This window comes from Eleutherodactylus coqui, chromosome 1 (assembly GCF_035609145.1).
Source record: "Eleutherodactylus coqui strain aEleCoq1 chromosome 1, aEleCoq1.hap1, whole genome shotgun sequence".
Lineage (NCBI taxonomy): Eukaryota > Metazoa > Chordata > Amphibia > Anura > Eleutherodactylidae > Eleutherodactylus > Eleutherodactylus coqui.
The window spans coordinates 209,495,513-209,517,959 of NC_089837.1; the positions used below are offsets into that span (position 1 = coordinate 209,495,513).

The 22,447-nt window shown below is 43.1% G+C and overlaps 1 protein-coding gene across 1 annotated transcript in view; it reads right to left on the reverse strand.

Moving 5' to 3' along the window:
- Positions 1 to 22,447, reverse strand: part of SYTL3 (synaptotagmin like 3) — an 83,661-nt gene that overhangs the window by 41,655 nt on the left and 19,559 nt on the right. The window contains exons 2-6 of the mRNA XM_066605480.1: positions 21,412 to 21,603; positions 8,835 to 9,050; positions 5,975 to 6,039; positions 3,750 to 3,801; positions 1,626 to 1,668 (exon numbers count right to left, since the gene is read on the reverse strand). Coding sequence (XP_066461577.1) covers positions 1,626 to 1,668; positions 3,750 to 3,801; positions 5,975 to 6,039; positions 8,835 to 9,050; positions 21,412 to 21,521 — 486 coding nt within the window. The 5' untranslated portion in view covers positions 21,522 to 21,603. The remainder of the gene's footprint in view (positions 1 to 1,625; positions 1,669 to 3,749; positions 3,802 to 5,974; positions 6,040 to 8,834; positions 9,051 to 21,411; positions 21,604 to 22,447) is intronic.

Sequence of the window (22,447 nt, forward strand, 5' to 3'; positions counted from 1 at the left end):
GGAGACGCTGGGAGCGGGTGAGCCGCAGGTTTCTGCAGGGGCACGGGTCCGCATCCCACTGCAAGAATTCTCAAAGCGGAATCCAACCCGGCCGTCTGCAGGCAGCCTTAGACGAACTTTCTTTCCCCCTAAAGTGGGGCGAAAAAGTCAGTATATCCAATAGAGCGACGTGCTGAAATCAGACCCAGACGGCAGCTGAAAAGGATCATAAATCCTTCTCACAGAGCTGCCGGACGTTCGTATACAAAGCAGGCACAGCAGAAGACCATAGCGGCCCGTACAATAGCTGATTGCTGGAGAAGGGGGAGCAGCAGGGGGCTCAGTAATCAGCTTTTGTACGGGCGGGCAGCTCCTGCTATGGAGCCGACACTGATAAAGAATGCAGGTCCACTCCATAGTAGCGCCCGTACAGCTGATTAGTGAGAGGGAACTGCTGCTCCACCCCTTCTTGCCTCATCAATCAGCTGTAGGTGGACCATGCCTGGGTCTATATAGAACATGACATCTTGGTCCATAGTTGCACCCTCAAGCTGGTATTTTCTTGAGCTGTCTGGTGAGGTTGGGAAGAACACAAAGCAGAGATCAGAGGACCTGTAGCCGGTGTCATTGCTGCTGCTAGGATGGGACACTTGACATTCCTACACTTGCTAAGCAGGTGCAGAAAGTGACACCTGGGGCGTGATGCAGATTAAAGAACCCTGTGCATCCCTCAGCATCCCAGCGGAGAGCATGCTCTGATAACAGGAGGGAGAGAGAAAGTAAAACAGCAAGAGGAAGCCAGGGAGATAGGACACCATGAAATCTGAGCAAATGGACAACATTTATCTGCCAGATACACAGGGTAAAGGTGAGGGGAGGGGGAAGAGAACTGCCTATATGAAGTATACATTTGTGCCTAGTTTTTGTGCATCATACATCACCATAATGAGATATGCCATGCAGGATCCTGGAAATTTGGGTGACAACTAATTGAATCATCATTACATTGTCACCCAGCTCTTCCAGGATGCTGAATGCCAACTGCAGAGTTATATAAGCATGTATACCATATACATACCCATAACTAGTCAAACATGGCATTCAGGGCTCCTGGAAAGCTGGGTGAAAAGTAATAAGATCACCATTACATTTCCACTTAGCTTTCCCTGGATCCTGGACGAGCGATATATACATCATCCTGAGGGGGTACCACTTCCGTGGCTCTTTATCCCTCCTATAATACCTCCCTGCCTGGTCTGGGGGAGTTCAAAATATTTTTTTTACCTATATTCCTCCTCTAAAACCTAGCTGTGTCTTATCATCAGGTGCGTCTTATAAAGCAAAGATACGGTATGTACAGTAAAACAGCAAGAAAGACACAGTATAATGTAATGTAACTATGAAACAACAGCAAATCCCCTAAACCAAGAACAATATGATAAAATATAATTTATCAGTCTCTATTGTGATTTACTCTATCCCTTTGTAGTTATATATATATATATATATATATACGGTATATTACCTAATCCATGTATCAGACGCGTTTCTATTTATAAGCTGTAACTTAACATTTCTCACTGACAGAAATAATATGTGCAAAATTTAGTACATTACCACTGAGTTATACACAGCTATGCACGTACTTCAGAAAACGGAGGCGGAGTAGGTGGAATAATGGAGATCTTACTAAAAATATGAATGTAGAGAATACAAGGCAACAATTTAATATGGAAAAATACGCAATTAAAGGGTTTGTTCACAATTTTGAGAAACTTGATTTAGCGCACTAAATAGTATAACAAAAAGAAACCATTCTTCCTCTCTTAGATCTGCTGCTGGTCCTGATGACATCACATGCATCATTCATGTGACCACTGCAGCCAATCACTGGCCTCAGTGGTCACGCTTAGATGTACGACATGACTGCTGAGCCCAGTGAGCAGCTGCAGCAGTCCCGTTAATGACGTTAGTGGAGTCCTTGCAGCCGGACTGACAAGGACCACTTAAGTGGCAACAGATTTAACAAGTGAGTAATGGCAATTTTTTTTTTTTTGCTTGATGTAGGAAAGAAATGTATAGCCAGGATTACACAAGGTTTACCAACTCCCCCCTTATACAAAACTAATGCACAAACCAAAAAATGCAGGGTCTTGGATGAGACAGCATGTAGAATCCCAGAGATGCAAATCTATGAAATGAGTATATAGCTCTGACCTAATTATGATTTGCATGTGGTGTTTGCATTTCCTCCCGATATACTAGTTTCCTTATATACTCTAAAACTAACTGTGAAGCTGCCCTTGTATATGTTTATTCTCCAAGACTGGAGGCTGTAATCGCGGGCAAAGGTGCTTCAACTAAGTAAAGGGTCTGAATACTTATGTCAATGCAAAATGTTAGTTTTTCATTTTAAAAAAATTTACATTTTGCCATTATTATTGAGTGCAGAATGATGAGGAAAAAGTTGATTTTTTTTTAATTTGCAGAAGGCCACAACTTAAAAAAATGAAAGAAAATGAGAGTCTGAAGACTTTCCAAATGCAATATATTACAGTGGCTCTGCTGAATGATAAATCTTTAGACTGTCTAGTCAAGTTTTATACCACCTATCATATGGTTTAGTATATGAAACATTGTGCTAAAATATGGCACAAATGTTTATGCACAATCTCACATTAAGGCCTCGTTCAGATGAGCGCTGTTTTGGCGCAGTATAGGTGCGCAAAAAAGCACACCTATACTGCACTAAAATAGCTTGAATGGGCAACTGCTCACTGGAGATATAACCAAGGGATATCCCCAGAGTGCAAGAGGAGTGGGTGGAGCTAGAGAGAGGGGTGGGGCTAGAGAGAGGGAGATTACCTATAGCAAAAGTAGAGGGGGCGAGGCTAGAGGGTGGATCTCTCTAGCCCCACTCCCTCCTCCCATGCTCTCGGGGAAGCCCTGTAACCTCGCCCCCTCTCTCTCCCCTCTATAGGAAAATTCCTTGGGGAGAGAGGTGGAGGGAGTCCCCTACTGTCCCCTGCTCATGGGGAATTGCCCAGCATAGGGGCAGGAGGAATACCCCACTGTTCACAGCAGGGCACCTAAAAGGTGCTGCGCAAAACCACATTTTAAATGTCCTGTTGTAAATTCCTGTCAGTCCCCGCAGGGATTAACAGAACCCTCGGGGAGTCCCCTCATCCCTGCGGGGACGAACAGGAGTTTACAACGAGACATTTAAAATGTATTTCTGGGCAGCACGTTTTAAATGTCCTGCTGTAAGGAGCAGGGTATTCCCTTCTCTTTTCCTACGCAGGAGTTTCCATAAACTTCTGCTCCCATAAGAGTCAATGGAAACTACTGCACATCGCACAGGTCAGTTCCTATCTTTTTGCGCAGCACAGACCTGCATTGTAGCCACGCTTATCCTATCTTTGGTAGATGTGCTAATTTAGCACATCTAACAATTGTCCATGTGAACGCTTCTCTAGGAACCTACTAGTTCCTATAAAAGCGCATTTTCAGCGCTGCCTTAGCAGTGCTAAAACAGCATTCTTCTGAATGAGGCCTGAGCCAACAACCCTTTTTCAACAAAGAAATGCCTCTGTCAGATGAGTTGTAAAAAATGTTCAAAAGTGGCTTAAACACATAGTAAATGTGGTGCAGAGCATGCATTTTCTGGTGTAAAACTGTCAAATTTTCAATAGTAAATATTCCCCATTTTTTCGTGTGTTATCAAAATGTTTGTTTTTAGAGATGTTTTCTTAAAGCCTGTAATGGTTTACCTCATTTTTTGATACGACTTCAAGAGTTTTGCACTAGCTGTTTCATGTTTTCCTGTAAGACACAATAGTACATTATTAAACTCTTTTTTTTACAGTTATTTGATACAATAGACACTACTTTGGAAAACATATGTTAAACTGAAATTACTGCTTTAAAGAGAACATGTCACGAGCCTCATGCTGCTTGAACCACCAGATGCAAAACACAAAAACCTTTTTCTATATCCCACTAAAGATCGCTCGTATAATGCACTGCAATACTTCTGTAAAGCAATGTATTATTCAGTTTACTGTACACTGACAACCATGGCAAGCCTAGAGGCTATTACTAGGCCTCTGACTGCCATGGCAACCCACTGACCCCCTACTGTGATCACATGGGGGGGGGGGCAATGTGGTGACATAGGGAGTTCCCTCCCTCTGTTAACCACTTAGATGCTGCAGTTTGTCCCACTGCTGGCGTGGACCCACTGTGCCACTGACCAATTTAAGTTTGGGCTCCTCCTGTGGTCAGCACAAAGAGCCCTCATGGTTTTTACCCTTTAGGCCCTGAACTGGGATTTGGTCTTAGATGCAGGGACCCCTAGACCATTATTGCGAGAGTAGTCTTGGCACACATAAACAGGCCAGAATCATTGTAGCGTGGTACTGGAAGGAGAGGCAGAGTTGCTATTCAGGTTGAGGTCAGGACAAGCGGAGTTCTTGTATAAAAGACAGGCAGAATGCCAGGGCAGGCAACAAACATTAAATAAGGTCAAAGTACAAGGTGAAGTTAGGACAGGAGAAGATGGGAAAGCTGGGTGAATCAGGCATGCATCAAACCAGCAGTCAATCACAACGCTATAACACTTTTGCAGAACCTATTGATCAGGTACCCTCTAGTGGGGAATGGTGCCTTAAATAACCAATGGAAAATCCAGAATGGTTTGGGGTGTGAAACTGGGGTGCATGCGTTGGTCGCTGGAGAGGTAAGCTCGGCACACATGCACACCCTATAAGCAACACTGATAGCAGTGAAACTAGTGTGCCATCGACTGCACAGGGGACACTGGAAAAATAAAGAAAAGTTATGGGTCTTAGAGTGTAGTGATGCAAAAATATTCTTTTCCAAAAAAAGAATTTTAATTGTGCAAAAGTGAAAAACCTAAAAAAATAATTTGGATATTGTCCTAATCGTACCAACCTACAGAAAAAGTTATCATGTAATTTACACTGCATATTGTACCCCCCTAAAAAATCAATAAAAGTTATACAATACAATATTGTACCCCAAGATGGTACCAAGAATAACTACAGTTTTCCATGCAAAGAACAAGTTTTATATCGTTACTTTGACTTTAAAAAAGTTATGGCTTTTGAAAGTGGAGATGAAAATCCCCAAAAATCATTGAATCCTTAGGCCCAAAGTAGGCCCCATCCTTTGGAATTAAAGACTATAAACTAAAACAATATTTTTCAGCTTTTGTACATTTTAAAATTAATAAAACTAACAAAAAACAAAAAGATCTCTTGTTGATCCAGGGATTACTCTGGCTGCCATTATGGAGTCAGGAAGGATTTTTTTTTCATCCAAATGAGGTAAATTGGCTTTTTTTTTTGCCTTCCTTCGGACCAACGGGGGTGGGGGTGAAACAGGCTGAACTAGATGGACATTGTCTTTATTCAGCCTAACATACTGTGTTACTGTTAAAAAAAAGGTATTAAATACTGTCACATCTATCATGAAACACAGCATATAAAAAAGGAGGGGTCCGTAAAGCCCCACACGTGCAAAATTGCTAAGTAGTGTTTAGTTATTTAGGACTAAAACACTCTGAACTTTAAGGGGTTAACATTCCTGAGCCCTTGTGCAAATTCTATAACAGGGCTCCCTACCTGTCATCCCTAATACTGGTGTCCTTTTATGTGGCTAATGGGCCCCGAATCATGAGAACTGCAATTGCTATCTCTGCACTAACTACAGGTATACAGCTGTCTCAAACGGACAGATTGCCATGCGGTCCGCGATCTTCGGCTTACCCGGCTCCCTATCATGTCCCTTAACAGCACAATGTGAATGCACCTTTTTAGAGTAGAATGAAATAGAAAATGCACCAAATCAGCATCAGTCTATACTTTGTAATCCTATCAAGTAACTACTAGCAGACATAATGTATTTTCCCAGTAAAGAGTATCTCAATATCAGTATTCATCTTGTAGAAGATTTGATTTAGAAGGAATATTACCTGCAGATGGAAATTTTTTTTCTCTTTCTTCATAGAACCATTCGCCAGTCTTTATTTTAACTTCCCTGATATGCATAGGGGAGACAGCAGAGATGTTATTGCAGTTATTATCATAAATGCCAGCTAAAGCCATCATAATGATAGTCATTATGTGTCCACATCTCAACAAAAGTCAAATTTAACTTCTTCATATACTGCTGGATTGTGGTCCCTGTATCTCTAATACAATGCTCTAAATCTCCAGCGCAGACATAAAAAATTGTAGCAAACAAAGCAGTGTTGGACTGGGCTGCCTGGGGCCCGTCGTAAAAATCATTCTGGGGGTCCGCTGTACAGCAACATGCAAACATTACCTGATTTCCTTATACAAATTCCTGGCAGCTGCATCGTCTGTACACTTTAATGTTAAGAAGGCTGTGTTTCTGTGCGGCCATGCACCCACACTTTTATTAATGTATATAATAGGTGATTTTAGGCATTTTTGCAATATGTTTTTTTCAGCAATTTTGTACATTTTTCTTTAAAAAAAAACACCCTATTCTGCTATGTAGCTAAGAGAAGATGGAGATGAGAAATCCGTATTCACCTACTGGTAGCTTCATGACAAACATAACAGTAGAGGGCGCTGCATCCAGATGTGTCTGCAGCATTTTTCTATGGAATGGCTGCAGACACAATAGAATGGCTGCAGACCACTATTCTGTTGTCCTCGCTGCTCATATATCTCATCGCCGTTCCGAGCACTGTGAAGGGAAGCCGTTCTAGGCTCTAGAAGGCTTATTCCCTTCACAATGCAGTATGACTATAATACAAGGTTAAAAGTTTATATAGGGAATATGGATATGAAGAAGCAAAGAACCAAAGACATCTGTGTGGCAACTTTTGAAGAGTAAAGTAGTGTCTGAGAGAAGCTGACGTGTTGATATGGACTGGATGGAGAAGAAAAACCCAATCCTAATTAGAGATGACGTCACATGTGAGTCACAATGTCATTGTTTATTCTGCCTCTGATCAATCCTGTAGTCACTGTATGGCCTGTAGAGTGATGATGGTTAGTAGCATTCTTGTTTGTGATCTGATAACGCCAATCATACAGATTGTATTAGGAAGTTCAAAATAAGGTCCATTTACACACACAGATATCCTTCAAAAGATTGAAAGATCAGCGAGAGTTTTGCATAAAAGTACTACTTGCTATTAGTACTTATCAGCTTCATTTGCACTCAGCAGGAGGTCTGAGCTCTGTAATTAGCTCCATTGTTCAGCCACAGGCTCCCCTTGGAGAATTCAGCACCATGCACAGCCGACACAGCATGCAGTCCTACTTATCAGTTGCTCTGCCAGTGGGGCTGAGAACTGAGAACAGCTGTAACAATGTAATTAGCTGTTATCAGATCTCCTCAGGCAGAACACAGCGTGTGGTCCTGCTTATCAGCTGTTCTGCTGAACCATTGTTTTCAAGCAGAACTGAAAACAGTTGTTCAGCAGAAAACTGAAAGATTGGCACATTTAGACACAAAGATTATCGCTCAAAAGACGACTTTTGAGTGAATTTTGAGCAATAATTGTTGTGTCTAAATGGGGCTTTACATCGTAGGGGTTGGCTTGACTTTACAATGCATCGCTTTATTGATTTTGGTTCTGGCACTGTATTTATGTACTAAGCTTAGTTCTGGTGCTGTACTCATGTACTACGCTTGGTTCTGGTGCTGTACTTATGTTCTGAACTGTTCTACTATTAATGATTACAATAATATAGATTTGGAGCATTGTAATTGTTTCAATAGACTATTAATTTAGGGATAATTCTCTGTGGCGTGCTGCAATGCGAGAGCACACAGAATGATAGAACATGTCGCAATTTGTTTCCTACATAGCATAGGATTGCGGTGCCATGCAGGAAAACATCACTCATGTGTATGACCCCATGAAATTGTCAGTTTTGTGCTTCTATGGTGACAGTCAGTATAGAACAGATGTCTTTGTGGAGCATATGGAAACCAGTGGTGAAAGTATGGCAAGGTGGTCGCTGGCCCTCAGTGCTGTAGCACATATATTTCAAGTTTTTTTAGGTATTGTATTTATGTAATGTTGCTGATTTGCGGAAGGAAAGAAAGGCTCCCACGGGTCATACATTAATCTCCGAGAACAGGAAATGTCTGAAAAACCAAAGTAGGACAATGATTTTTACTGTGCCACTGGTACTGTAACATCATTATGAGACAAGTTGTATAGGTAAAACCACAGGCTTCAGTTACAGCTTGTGAAATATCTTGTTGCTGTAGTAAGATAGTGTCAATCATATTCTTTGCATATGTCTTCTCTAGCAATACTTGACAAGATCAGTAATGAGTTGGTGCCACAGACATAGTATGATAAAAGTACCTTTACATGCACCAACTATTTTTCAGCTAGTTGCTAAGAAAAGTTGTTGCCATGCTTGAACAACAAATGTTCCTTTGCTTTTCCAAAGAGCCCTGATTGTTCATTAGTTGTTTGCCGAGATATCATTCATAGAGGGATCTCCAATCAAATTTGTTTGGAAGTTGCTCAAAAACGAATGACTGTGACTTTACACCAGGCAACATTACCTCAACCAGTGACTATTTTTTGGTAAGCTGAAATGACACAACTACGGTAGCAACTTATCGCTCATCATTCTGTTGGTGGCCATGTTTATAATGAACAGCTATTGTTTGAATTCCCTCTTTTGAGCAATTATTCGGCCGATGTCATCCAGTGTAAAGGTACTTTAAATAACTCTTTAATTAAATGCTCATTATACCTGTAAGAAGATTATTGTCAACTTTATTTTCATAATGTTCACATAGTTTGAGAGAAGAAGTGATTAATTCATTACCCATGTGCATTGCAGACGGTACATTTCCATAGAATACTGCAGCGGTAAACCTGGCATTCCTGGCACACTCTGTGACTGCAGCCATTGCAGACAGCCCCTCTGTTCAGCAGCCTTCCAAGAGCTTTCTGGCATCGAGCACATGATCTCTCTTGGTATTCTTTACTCGCACTTTTTGCCCCTTTCCATCGAAGTTGTTGTAAATGAGCTTTCAGCTTCCTGCATCAGATAACACAGAAGAGACATAGCTGAGCACTCGAAATGTGTCACTACTAGAGATGAGCGAGCACCAAAATGCTTGGGTGCTCGTTGCTTGAGTCGAGCTTTCCGTGATGCTTGAGGGTTTGTTTCGAGTAACAAACCCCATTGAAGTCAATGGGCGACCCGAGCATTTTTGTATATCGCCGATGCTCTCTAAGGTTTTCATTTGTGCAAACCTTCAAAACCAACGAAAGTGATGGAAACGACACAGATACGGATAGGGCAGGCGAGGAGCAACATGCTGGGCTGCATCTCAGGTTCCCAAGTCTCACTATTCAGCCACAATAGCGGCAAGAGTGGGGGCCCCTAACAATTTTTACTTCTAAAAAACCCTCATTAGCAAGGCACACCGTAGCTAAGCACCACACTACCTCCAACCAAGCACAAGCACTGCCTGCCAGACACACAGCTGCCTCTTCTCCTGGGTTACATGCTACCCAACCCCCCCCCCCCCCCCCGCACGACCCAGCATCCACAGCACACACCAAAGTGTCCCTGCGCAGCCTTCAGCTGTCCTCATGCCACACGCTGGCCCCATAGCCACACCACCCTCATGTCTATTTATAAGTGTGTCTGCGATCAGGAGGAACCGGAGGCACACACTGCAGAGGGTTGGCAGGGCCAGGCAGCGACCCTCTTTAAAACGGGCGGGGCGATAGCCCACAATGCTTTACAGAAGCAATGAGAAATCCAATCCTGTGCCACCTCTGTCAGGAGCTGCAAACGTGGGCATAGCAATGGGGAATCCATGTGCCCACACAGTATTCATTCTGTCTAGGTGTGGGATAGCTCAATCCACAATGCAAGGGGAAAGCCATCTGCACTCTGCCCCCTACCCAAGTCAGTCAGTGTCTTTGTGCCAGACAGGTCAAACACCGCAATGGGAACTAAGTGGGCACCAACAGCATAGGTGGGTCCTAGGCAACCCAAGACATGAACAATTAATAAATCTGAGCGGCCAAACATGGCAGACTTGCACCGCGCCGATGACATAGGCCTCGGCCCACAGCCTTAGCAATCGTAGGCAGGAGGCGGACTTTCACTGCACCCAGGACATAGGCCTCTGCACAAACCCTCAGCAATTGTGGGCCTAGAGCGGACTCCAATGCTAGCGTAGCTGTGAACGTCTCATTAGCGCTGTCTTGCTCCTCTAGTTTGTCCCAATGCAGTGCTCTGGATAGTTGAGCTAACGTCAGATAAAATACAGGTGGGCTTTGGCCCACACTGCATGCCTGAGTCAGACTGGGTTTTTTTATAAATAGACACCGGCAGGTACAATTCCGCAATGGGAATTCCATGTGCACCCACAGCATGGGTGGGTCCCAGGAAGCCACCGGCAGTACATAAATAAATCCCATTGCAGTGCCCTGCACAGCTGAGGTAACGTCAGATAAAGTACAGGTGGGCATTGGCCCACACTGCATGCCCCAGTCAGACTGGGGTTTTTTATAAATAGACACAGGCAGGTACAACTCCACAATGGGAATTCCGTGTGCACCCACAGCATGGGTGGCTCCCTGGAAACCAACTGCGGTACATAAATAAATCCCAATGGAGTGCCCTGCACAGCTGAACTAACGTCAGATTAAATACAGGTGGGCTTCGGCCCACACTGCATGCCCCAGTTAGACTGGGGTTTTTTATAAATGGACACAAGCAGGTACAACTCCCCTATGGGAATTCCGTGTGCACCCACAGCATGGGTGGGTCCCAGGAAGCCGCCGGCGAAACATAAAGAAATCCCATTGCAGTGCCCCGGATAGCTGAGCTAATGTCAGATAAAATACAGGTTGGCTTCGGCCCATACTGCATGCCCCAGTCAGACTGTTTTTTTTTAAATAATAGTCACAGGCAGGTACAACTCAGCTATGGGAATTCTGTGTGCACCCACAGCACGGGTGGCTCCCTGGAACCCACCGACGGTACATTACTATATCCCATTGCAGTACCCCGGATAGCAGAGCTAACGTCACATAAAAGACAGGTGGGCTTCGGCCCACACAGCATGCCCCAATCACACTTTTTTGGGGGGGGGGCCGGATACGTAGAACACTGCGATGTGAGAACTTAGTGCAGCCATATTATGCACAGACCCCTGTAGTATTCCTGTAGCAAACGTATAAGCTGACCCCAATAACAGTTATGTTGCAGAAGTGTAGCTAGACCCCAGTAACATTTCTGTAGTTACAGTATAGACAGACCCCAGTAACATTTTAGTTGCAGCAGTATAGACTGACCCCAGTAGCATTTATGTAGCTGCGGTATTGGCAGACCCGTGTAACATTTCTGTAGCTGAAGTATAGGCAGACCCCTGTAACGTTAATGCAATTACGCTCCTCTCCTTTGGCCCAAACAAGTTTCTCCGATAACTGTGGTAACACAAGAGAAAATACATGATGCATATTGCTGACCCCCTGACCCCAAGCGGGAGGAGGAGGTGGCATTACAAGGCCAAGACAGCATGACCAGAACCCGCTATAGTCTGTGTGGGAACCACGTTAGCGGCCCAGGTTCAGGCTGGGTTGCGGGCCTCCACCGTGGATTTTGCCTCCATGGGCAAAATCAAACCTTCAGATCCGCATAACTGCCAACGGACCAAAGTAAAGCCACAGAATAAAAGTGGAAGCGACAACAGCTATGTGGAAAAGCTAGTATTTTCTGAGACAGGAGGGGCATTTGATAGCAATGAAAAGGATATTCTAGGAACTAAACGTCGGCACTCCTCCTCATCTCAATCAGAAATATGGAAAGGCTTTATTCATATGTTTTCTGTTGACCATTGCAAAGTGTTAGCAATGCTAGTTTCTGGCTATACCACTCATCTTTGTCACGAATTACCAAAGATGATCACAAGTAAAGGCCTCCTCCAACAGTCCAAAATCAGACCGGGAGTATGTGGCTCTCAGCTGGCCTGCTTCCACCAATGATAGGTGCCTGCTGCTACTCTGTCCCCAGCCCTGCACAGATGCTGTGTTCGAGAGTCGGCTCTCTTCCTACCTCAGCATGACACTACACTATGTAACTATTATCTGCTCCAACAAGATGGAAGCCGCAATTGCTCTACCGCTTGGCTGAATGCTAGGGATAATCGAATAGCACACGGTTATATTTCTTTGGTTTTCGGAAATGTGCTTAGGATTAAGAGGGGGGGGGGGGTTGTGCAATCCTATGGTGCCATTTTAGGTGAAAATCTTGGGCTGCCGCAAGAGGGACCAAAGCTTAACCATTTGCCAAGAATGTTTTCATTGTTGGAGGAGGAGGAGGGGGAGGCTTCAGAGGAGGTGGCATTACAAGGCCAAGACACCATGACCAGGATCCGCTATAGTCTGTGTGGAAAGCACGTTATAGGCAGACCCCAGTAACATTTCAGTAGTAACAGCAGGGAGAGACCCCAGTAACATTTCATTTGCAGCAGTATAGACAGACCCCAGTAACATTTTAGTAGTAACACTAGGCAGAGACCCCAGTAACATTTCATTTGCAGCAGTATAGATAGACCCCAGTAACATTTCTGGAGTAACAGTAGGGAGAGACCCCAGTAACATTTCATTTGCAGCAGTATAGACAGACCCCAGTAACATTTCAGTAGTAACACTAGGCAGAGACCCCAGTGACATTTCATTTGCAGGAGTATAGACAGACCCCAGTAACATTTCAGTAGTAACAGTAGGGAGAGACCCCTTTAACATTTCAGTGCAGTTTACAGCAGACACACAGCGATGTAAAAAATGTTTGAATTCTTATTGGCGTGCAGTTGGAGTGAGACAGAGATTATGTAACGCAAACTGTAGCCAGGAAAAAAATAATTCAGAAGACTGCAAGCACGCCTAGCTGTGCAATATGCAATACTGATACACCTGAGCTCACACCAGCCACGCAGTGAAATGCAGAGAGTCACAGCTAGCTGTAAGGATTTTCTGGGTTTTTTTTGGTAATTTTTGTGCAATGCAATGCAGGGTTTATTGCGCCAATGTGAGTTTCCCTGTATGGGGGTCTGTCACCGTGCGTGCAGTTTACAGCAGACACACAGCGGTGTAAAAAATGTTTGAATTCTTATTGGCCTGAAGTTGGAGGGAAACAGCGCTTATGTAATGCAAACTGCAGCCAGGAAAAAAATTATTTCGAAGACTGCAAGCACGCCTAGCTGTGCAATAATGAGGTACTACAACTACCAGCAGCCACGGAGTTAAATGCACACGGTCACAGATAGCCCTAAACAGGAGCTTTTTGGGGGTACCTGTTGACAGGATTCCACACTAGCACTGTCCCTGCCTCACCAATACTTTGCCTATACTCTGTATAATTGGCTGCAGACTGAGAACGCAATAGTCTGCAGAGCCCAAGATGAAAGAAAAAATTTGGTGCAAAGCTGCTCCTAGCAGCAACAACAGTAATTCACACGGTAAGATGTGGCCCTAAGAAGCACCGTTGGGGTTCTTGTACACTACCCACTGTCCCTGCCTGACCAATACTGCCCCTATACAACATAGTACAGACTGCAGCCTGAGAACGCTATAGCCTGCACGTCCGATATTACAAAAAAAAAAAAAAATTGTGCAAAACTGCTCTTTGCAGCCACAACACTAATGCACACAGTGAGATGTGGCCCTAAGAAGGACCGTTGGGGTTCTTGTAGACGCTAACACTCTCCCTATAGCAGCAGCAGCACTCTCCCTACTCTCTGCCAGCGTGTGTCTGAGGCGAGCAGAGGGCGGGAAAGATTTAAATACTCGGTGGTCACCTGATCTCGCCAGCCACTCACTGCAGGGGGGTGGGATAGGGCTGGAACCTCACTGGAGGAAGTTGTAATGCCTTCCCTGCATGTCTGTTGGCCAGAAAATGGCGCTAACATTTCAGGGAAGTAAAGGTTATTGACTCGAGTACCACGTGGTGCTCGTCACGAGTAACGAGCATCTCGAACACCCTAATACTCGAACGAGCATCAAGCTCGGACAAGTATGCTCGCTCATCTCTAGTCACTACATTAACCCCCTAAGGGTGCTTTCACACGGTACGGAATATCTTGCAACACTGTTGCGGAATATGCCCTCTTGGCGAATATTCAATACCAATATCTACTGCTAACGTGAGGAGTTAGATGTAGAATTAAAAACGGCAGAATTCTGCTGGCAACTCTGTATCGAAATACTCATTTAGCCGTGTGGATTTTGGTGCGAAATTCCAGGAAGAAATATTCCGCTCTTTGTGAAAGCATCCTTAGAGTCACATTAAAATTGGAAAAACTCTCCTGAAAATGTCACTTTCTTATCTATGTCTCATGTAAATATATTTGGCGCAGAACTCAGTTACCTTAAAGGGAAAGTGTTATCAGAAAATGATCTACTCTATAAATCACGTTTTTGTGTTGAACATATTTTTAAAAAACTTTTGGTGATTTTTATTTTTTTTCGGTCACAATCTATGTTTTTAAAAACTTCTAAAATCCTTCACACTGACTGCAGAGCCTAGTATGGCTAGTCAGTCACTTCCTGGTGTGTAGAGCTTTGCAAGCTGCGACTATTTACTCCCCTCTCTACAAGATGATCCCTGCAGGTCACCCATGTCTAGTAAAGTCTCCATAATGTTCTGATTACACTGAGAGGTCACACTTATATATAGATAACACAGTATCCACCATTCACTATAGGTATAAGCTGTGACTATCTACCCCCCTCCCTACAAGATGATCCCTGCAGGTCACCGCATGCCTAGTACAGTCTCCATAATGTCTGGATTACACTGAGAGGTAACACCTATATATAGATAACACAGTATCCACCATTCACTATAGGTATAAGCTGTGACTATCTACCCCCCTCCCTACAAGATGATCCCCACAGGTCACCATATGTCTAGTACAGTCTTCATAATGTTCGGATTACACTGACAGGTAACACCTATATATAGATAACACAGGATCCACCATTCACTATAGGTATAAACTGCAACCATCTGCTCCCCTCCCTGCAAAATAACCTTTGCACAAGTCATAGAATATGTCTAGAACAGTCTCTGATATAAGTCAGTAGGTCCCTTCCTGTCCATATATCTTCTAAATGCTGTTAAATGCAGCTCAGGAGAGATGGCATCCCCATAGTCATGTATAGACAACAGAATGAAAAAATATTCTACAATCAGAAAGAAAAAACAGTTTAGAAAAATGAAAAATATTTCATTATCTGGTATTTTTAATTTTTCGAAACTGTTTTTTCTTTCTGATTGTGGAATATTTTTTCATTCTGTTATCTATACATGACTATGGGGATGGCATCTCTCCTGAGCTGCATTTAACAGCATTTCACTATCTGGTATTCCCTTTAAGGCCTTAGTCAGACGGGCGTTTTTTCGCGCGATTTGCGCATGCACATGTGTCCGGCGATTTTTTAAAACCATTGCTTTGCAATGGTATCGGACACATGAGCGCTTTTTATGCGCTCGTCCGATAAATTATAGAACAGAAATCGCAGATCGCACCTATCTGCGATCTGCGATTCCTGTTCTCTTCTCTATATGTGCTCAATGGGGCCGGCGGCAGCAGCGCCGACCCCATTGAGAACATATACTAGACAAATCATTCTCCTCTGCCACAGCTGTAACAGCTGTGGCAGAGAAGAACGATGTTTGCCCATTGAATTCAATGGAGCCGGCAATACAGCCGGCTCCATTGAAAGCAATGGGCTGCCGGACAGCGCTGGATGAATTGTCGGGAAGGGCTTAAATATATAAGCCCTTCCCTGCAATTCATCCAGAAAAGTGATAAAATAAAAAAAATATATATACTCACCTGCTCCCGGCAGCCGGAGTACAGCGCGGCCGTCCTGCAGTGGGTGTGAAGGGGGTGTGACTCAGACTTGCCCCTGATTGGCTCAGCCTGAGCCAATCAGGGGCAAGTCTGAGTCACACCCCCTTCACACCCACTGCAGGACGGCCGCGCTGTACTCCGGCTGCCGGGAGCAGGAGAGTATATATATTTTTTTTATTTTAACACTTTTCTGGATGAATTGCAGGGAAGGGCTTATATATTTAAGCCCTTCCCGACAATTCATCCCACACTCGCCCGCAGCGCATTGCTTTCAATGGAGCCGGCTGTATTGCCGGCTCCATTGAATGCAATGCGCTGGACAGCTCCGGCCCGTTTCTAATGAAACGCGGCTAGGAGCCGATTTTCGGGCGATTTTTGGGCATCGGTCACGCGATTTGCGGATGCGCATCCGTCATGCGATCCGCAAATCGCGCGAAAAAAACGCCCGTGTGACTAAGGCCTAAGGGTGTATTTATTAATGTGAGAGGTCTGTGTGATTTTGGGTGATTTCGTTGTGAGAATTGCCTATTATTTCCTATGGGTGCATAAAAAAAAAATTGCATCACACTTGCATGCCATGCGATTTTATTTTTTCCCCATTTCAACTACTGGAACAACATGTAATTTTAACGCAGAAATGCATCACAGAAGCATTAAAATAACAGGTTAAATGAGTGCGATATAAGTCCAATTTTTTTCTGACCTATATTGCACTCACGTGTTTAAATGCACCCTGAATATATTTTTAAACCCTTAGTGACATAATGAATTTTAGCTTTTAAGGGGTATTCCCATCTCTTGAATCCTGTCAAGTTGTGCTGCTGGAGTTTGTTGTTCTACAGTGTTCCAGGAGCACACCTGCACAGGTGAGTGTTAATTGACCTGGCTGTGTGTGGTTGTTCAGGTCAGCCAATCCCCTGGGTATGGGTGTAGATATATACCCCAGCCCCTCTGCAATGAGGAAGCTGTATTTTCTCAGTCTTGTCTGCTTTGGGAGTAGTGTCTGGTCAGCTTGCAGTTTGCTGTGGGAGTAGTGTCTGGTCAGCTTGCAGCTTACTGTGTGTGTAGTGTCCTGTGCTGCCAGGTTAGTGTCTTGCTAGAGTAGGGACTGAAAGACACGAGGAGCCTTGTCAGGGCTTTGCAGCTTAAGTTTATTAGCAAATGTACAAACTAATCCTTCGCTTTTATATTCAGCTTTACCATCTGCTTTAGTGTGCGAGGTTGTGTGATGAGTTTGTGCATTTAATGTGTCAGTTTTGCCTGGTTGCGAGTATCACCCTTCTAGGGAGAGCAGGGCCGAGGTTCCAGCGCTGGGCCACCTTTATTGAGGCGATCGCTCTGCTTGTAGGTAGGGCCAAGTCATCTTACCTGCAGCACAGAGTCAGTTTCCCCTAACCCGTGTCTTCGGGTCACGTTCGTGTGAGCCCGGTGCTTAGTTGCCCACACAAATGTAATATAATGCACCCCCTTTTGTAAGTAGTGGGCATTATGTTGGTATGCATGGTGTTGGCATGCATTATTTATGTTGTTATGTTGTATAGATTATGTTGTATGATATGTTATGCAACATGTATGGATTATGTTGCCATGATGGAATATGTTAAACTATGTTGCTATATTGAAGTATGCATATGTTGTGTTGTTATGTTGTGCTATGTTGGTATGCGGTATGTTATGCTATGTTGCATGGTCTGTTGTGCAACATGTATGTTGCTATATTGTATGTTATGTTGTAATATGTTGTATGCGTATGTTGGCATGCGCTGTGTTGGTATGTTATGTTGCTATGGATTATGTTTGTTCCTAGTGGTGCTTAGATTGTGGTGTAGTTGCATGCGGTTTGGAGCGAGTTCCTCAAATTTTCTTGCAGATGGTTTGGACACCTGCTGTCCCTGCCCTTCTAACATTCTGGGGTGGTGTACCCAGTAGTGTGTGGTACGGTGATCGCATTGGTGCAGCCACTGGCAGGTTTCTCCTTTCCCTTGGCAGGTGCGGCCTCCAAACATCTGACTTCTTGTGCATGATGTGAGCTCTCTCATCTCTAGTAGTAACCCATAAAATCAAGATAACATAAGATTAACACCATATGGTGAGCGCCATAAAAATAAATACTAAAAAACAATGGTTAAATTGTTTTTTTTATTGCCCCACAGCAAAATATTAATAAATGATTTTGGGGGGGGGAGAGAGTGAGAGCGATCTGTCTCTGTCTCCCCCGCTACCCCCCGCCACCCCCCCCCGAATCTGCTAGGACCAGTAAGCAGTTACTTGAGAAGAACAATGCTCGCTCGAGTAACTGCTTTATCCGAGCATGCTCGCTCATCTTTAGTTACTACAGTTATGACAACACCAATTTTATATAGGTTTTATGTTTTACTACTTTTTCACAATATAAACATTTTTTTTTTCAAAAAGACCCTGTGTGTCAATACCTTCCAAAACCATAGCAGTTTTATATCTCTGTCGAAAGAGTTAGAAGAGGGCTTGTTTTTTGCAGGATGACTTGTAATTTTTATTGGTACTATTTTGAGGTCTAAACAACTTTTTGATTATGTCATATTCTCGAGTATTAGCCGACCCGAGTATAAGGCGAGTCAATAAGTTTCACCACAAAAAACTGGTAAAACTTATTGACTCGAGTATAAGCCTAGCTATACTTGAGTATATACTAGGCAACCCCCCCCCCCCCCCCCCCCGCAATATACACCTCTAATCCAGCGTCTGTGTTCCTGGTGTGATGCTGTCCCCGATGCGAAGCTCTCCCCGGTGGTGCGGCAAGCTGCTTCAGACTTCTCCCCGCCGTCATTGAATTCCCACGCCATCAGTGCTGTGTAACTATGCACCGTGATTGGATCGAGCTCTGGCCAATCACAGCCAGCGCTTAATAAACCAATCACAGCCATTCAGTGATGTCATTCACTGAATCGCTGTGAATGATTGAGCGGCGGCTGTGATTGGCTGGCGCTCGATCCAATCACAGTGCTTAGTTACACAGCGCTGACAGCGCGAGAATTGAAAACAGAGCCAGGGAGATGACAGCGGGGAGAAGTCTGAAGCAGCTTACTGCACCGCCGGGGACAGCATTGCGCCAGGGACAGAAACGCCAGCTATTGCATTTTTTTTCGAGTATAAGCTGAGGGGGGCTTTTTTAGCACATTTTTTGTGCTGAAAAAATCGGCTTATACGCGAGTATATACGGTATTTTTCATTCCCGTTTTGGGGAAGCGAGGTGAACAGAAAATGGCAATTTTAGCATTTTCTTTTTTAGTTTTTTTTTCTACAGAATTTACAGTACTGGATAAGTGATGTAATATTAGAAATTATGGGTTGTGATGAATGTAGTGATACCAGGGTTGTTTCTAGAGAATTTTGGCAACAGGATAAACATCAAAAAAGTGTTCCTCCCACATCAAATAATGCTGACAACGTTAATAGTATTGCTGTATAATTGGTTCAATACAACTAATTATATTTCTTATTGTTTACGTTGATCTTCAAGTCATTAAAATTTAAAGAAAGATCACATTTCTCAACTTAAAAAAAAAAACTATCATGAAGTCTTATGCTGCATGAATCAAATGGAGGATAAAATGTCATCAGGCATACTTATAAAAAAAACTAGGATTCATTCTGGAATGCTGCATCATTTCAGAGAAAATATTTTTTAAAGAGCTAAAGGAAAAAAGAGTCACGGGGGTGGCTCCTCCCTGCCTAGATTGACAAATCTCTTCCTATTTGTGTCCAGGGAGAGACCTGTCTATCTAGCCGAACTGAACACAGGTGAACACTAATAATATTCCTCAGTGCCCCCTTCTACAATAATAATGCCCCAGTGCCCCCTTATACAATAATGCCCCACAGTGCCCCTTATAGAATTTGAATGCCCCTCAGAGCTGATTTATGTAGTAATAATGGCCCCTTTAAAAAAAGAAACCTTATACTCACCTACCCGCCGATGCTCTGATGAATGTCTTCCTCCTCTGTTGCCCTCCTGGCGCAGGCAGCGTTACCTAGTGATGTTAGGCGCCAGGACGCTGACTGACTTGGCAGTCTACAGAACAGTGAATGGTAGAACAGAGAGTGTGTGGCTCTCTGCTCTGCAGCACTGTTCAATTGTGTCATTATCTACTGAAGACTGATACATTTTACAGTGGTATCTAGGGTCAGGATCAGTAGCCCACTGCACCGCGGACCATCAGGAATCTGCCCAGTCAGGCAGACTCCCATGTTCCCCTCCTTCTAGTCAGTTAGTGCCCCAGGTGGCAGAAGCGACCATGGGTAATTCTAATTATTTGTAGTTTTCTTTGTTCTTTTAATTTTTCAGCAGAAAAAAAAGCTTTTAAAATTTTAAATAAAACTTCATTCATTATTTTTAAAGTGGTCACTGTTTAAAAATATATCTAAAATAGCTGCCAGACAGTCCCTTTAAAGATACAAGAAAAAATATTGTTCATTAAATTATACTGGCATTATACTGACTTGTTGTATTACTAAAATGCCTTCTCCCCCAGCATTGGTCACGTTATGTGACCTTCAGGCAGCTCATTAAGGTTAATAAGTGAGTGTATGACTGTGTGAACATTTTAGAGATCTGAGCATCATGAAAGAAAATAGAATCTACAGATTACCCTTAATGGCTCAGCAGAGAAGTAATGATCGGAGCAATACGCAAAAGCTTAGCCCAATTTTTGATTTATGGATGTGAATCGTACATTTTAAAATCTTTTTATAGTGTGGTGCCTGTGGGTTCAGAGAGATGCAAAACCATAAAAAGAACAATAATAACAATTTCAAGCAACCCTACACTGTCTGATTTACAGAGCATAGAATTTGTAGTATTCAAGCTTTGACAAAAGCGTCAAGATTTTACCACTTAGAGGTGTTGGATGGTTTCAAGATAAAATTTTTTACCTGCTGGTGAACGTCAAACTGGTAAAAATCTTTAATTTGAAACCACCCAACCCCTTGAACCTTCTATTAGTTTAACATATTTCTTAAGCCAGATGAAAGCAATTAAAAATGTTCATGGAGCCATTCTTCAGATATAAAAATATCACAAACTTCCACTCACCAGTCACATCATCATCATCACCATCATCATCGTCATACCACCATCATCATCGTCATACTACAGGTATATAGCAGCTCCTCCAGTTATTCTTGTTAGAATAGAATGTCTGTTTCAGTCTTAATGGCTTCTGCTGCTAAAGTGGTCCCTAGGACCATTTATGTGTAACTACCCACTTTGTGGAAAATCTATTTAGCCAGTGAGTGAAACTGTTGCAAAATTGTATTCTGAAACTCGAATGTATGTTGTGTAGGATTACACTCTCCCATAAAAGGCTGCCACATCATCTGTACTTGACCGTAGGAGCTAGCACCCCTTCAAGAGTTATTAAATGAATAGCACAAGCAGTTACAAGAACATTGCAAACTAGATGTCCCTTTACTCTTCGTAGAGGTTTGACTAATACATCACATGGATATTAGATATCAGAATACAATCATTCATTGTACCTTACTCTTTCTTCCTCTGCCTTCTGAAGAGTCTGGTCTCGGTACAGGACGTCCAGAACCCTTTCCTTCTCAAGCTCCTTGAGACAGCTTAAATTGAAATCAAGAGCCATCCTCTCCGAAGTCCTGAGATATCTCCACCTGCTACGGCAACACTTCTCTTTTGGATTGACTTCTCGTTTAATGTTCCATTGTCTAGAGACAGAAGAGCATGTACACTGGGTAGACAAATGTATTCAGCATGACTTCCACAGCATGAATACAGGCAAGGCAAATTAATCTCTAACAACTCTGTCACATGGGATGACACTAGACTAGTCTACGGCAAGATGCTGATTATCTATGTTTCTACGAGTATTATGTTAGGCCTTTATATAATGCGTGTGTTTTCAGCCAAATGTCAAGCATATTCTGCAATTCAAAAAGAGAATATGATGAGCTTTTCAAAGCGGAGAAGAAAGAACGGTAGTTTCATTTTGTTAACTTTGGTTGATTTCTAGCCTTAAATTGAGCTACATAATGCAGCTGTGGGAAATATAACCACTTATTTCTGATAATGTGCCAAGAATATAATGATATAATGTGCAACAGCTAAGTGGAGCCATTCAATAGGCACAGTTTAAAAGTGGAAAGTCAATACCCTCTTCAGCACCGACTGTGCAGCTCCAAGATTGTTCAGCAGCTATGGTGTTATTGTTTATACAGTACAATACAATACAAGACTTGCAAATACATCCTGTAATGTGTTCCACTTCCACGCCATTGTATATAGAACAATCTGCAAAATAATATTTGTTCTATGCTCAATCCTAGGGTTTACATCAGTTTATCCATTTAAGATCAATTCAGACTGCTCTTTGCTGAAAAGCCTGTGTGATATTATCTTGATCATGATAGTAGGGTTTACATGTGATATCATTACCAATGGTAGCAAAATTGGTCTTGCCATAAAATATTAAAGAACATACCATGGAGGTAGCCACTGTGGGTACTGTTGTACCTTGACGCCACCAGACGCTAGGAGTTTGACAGTGCTTGC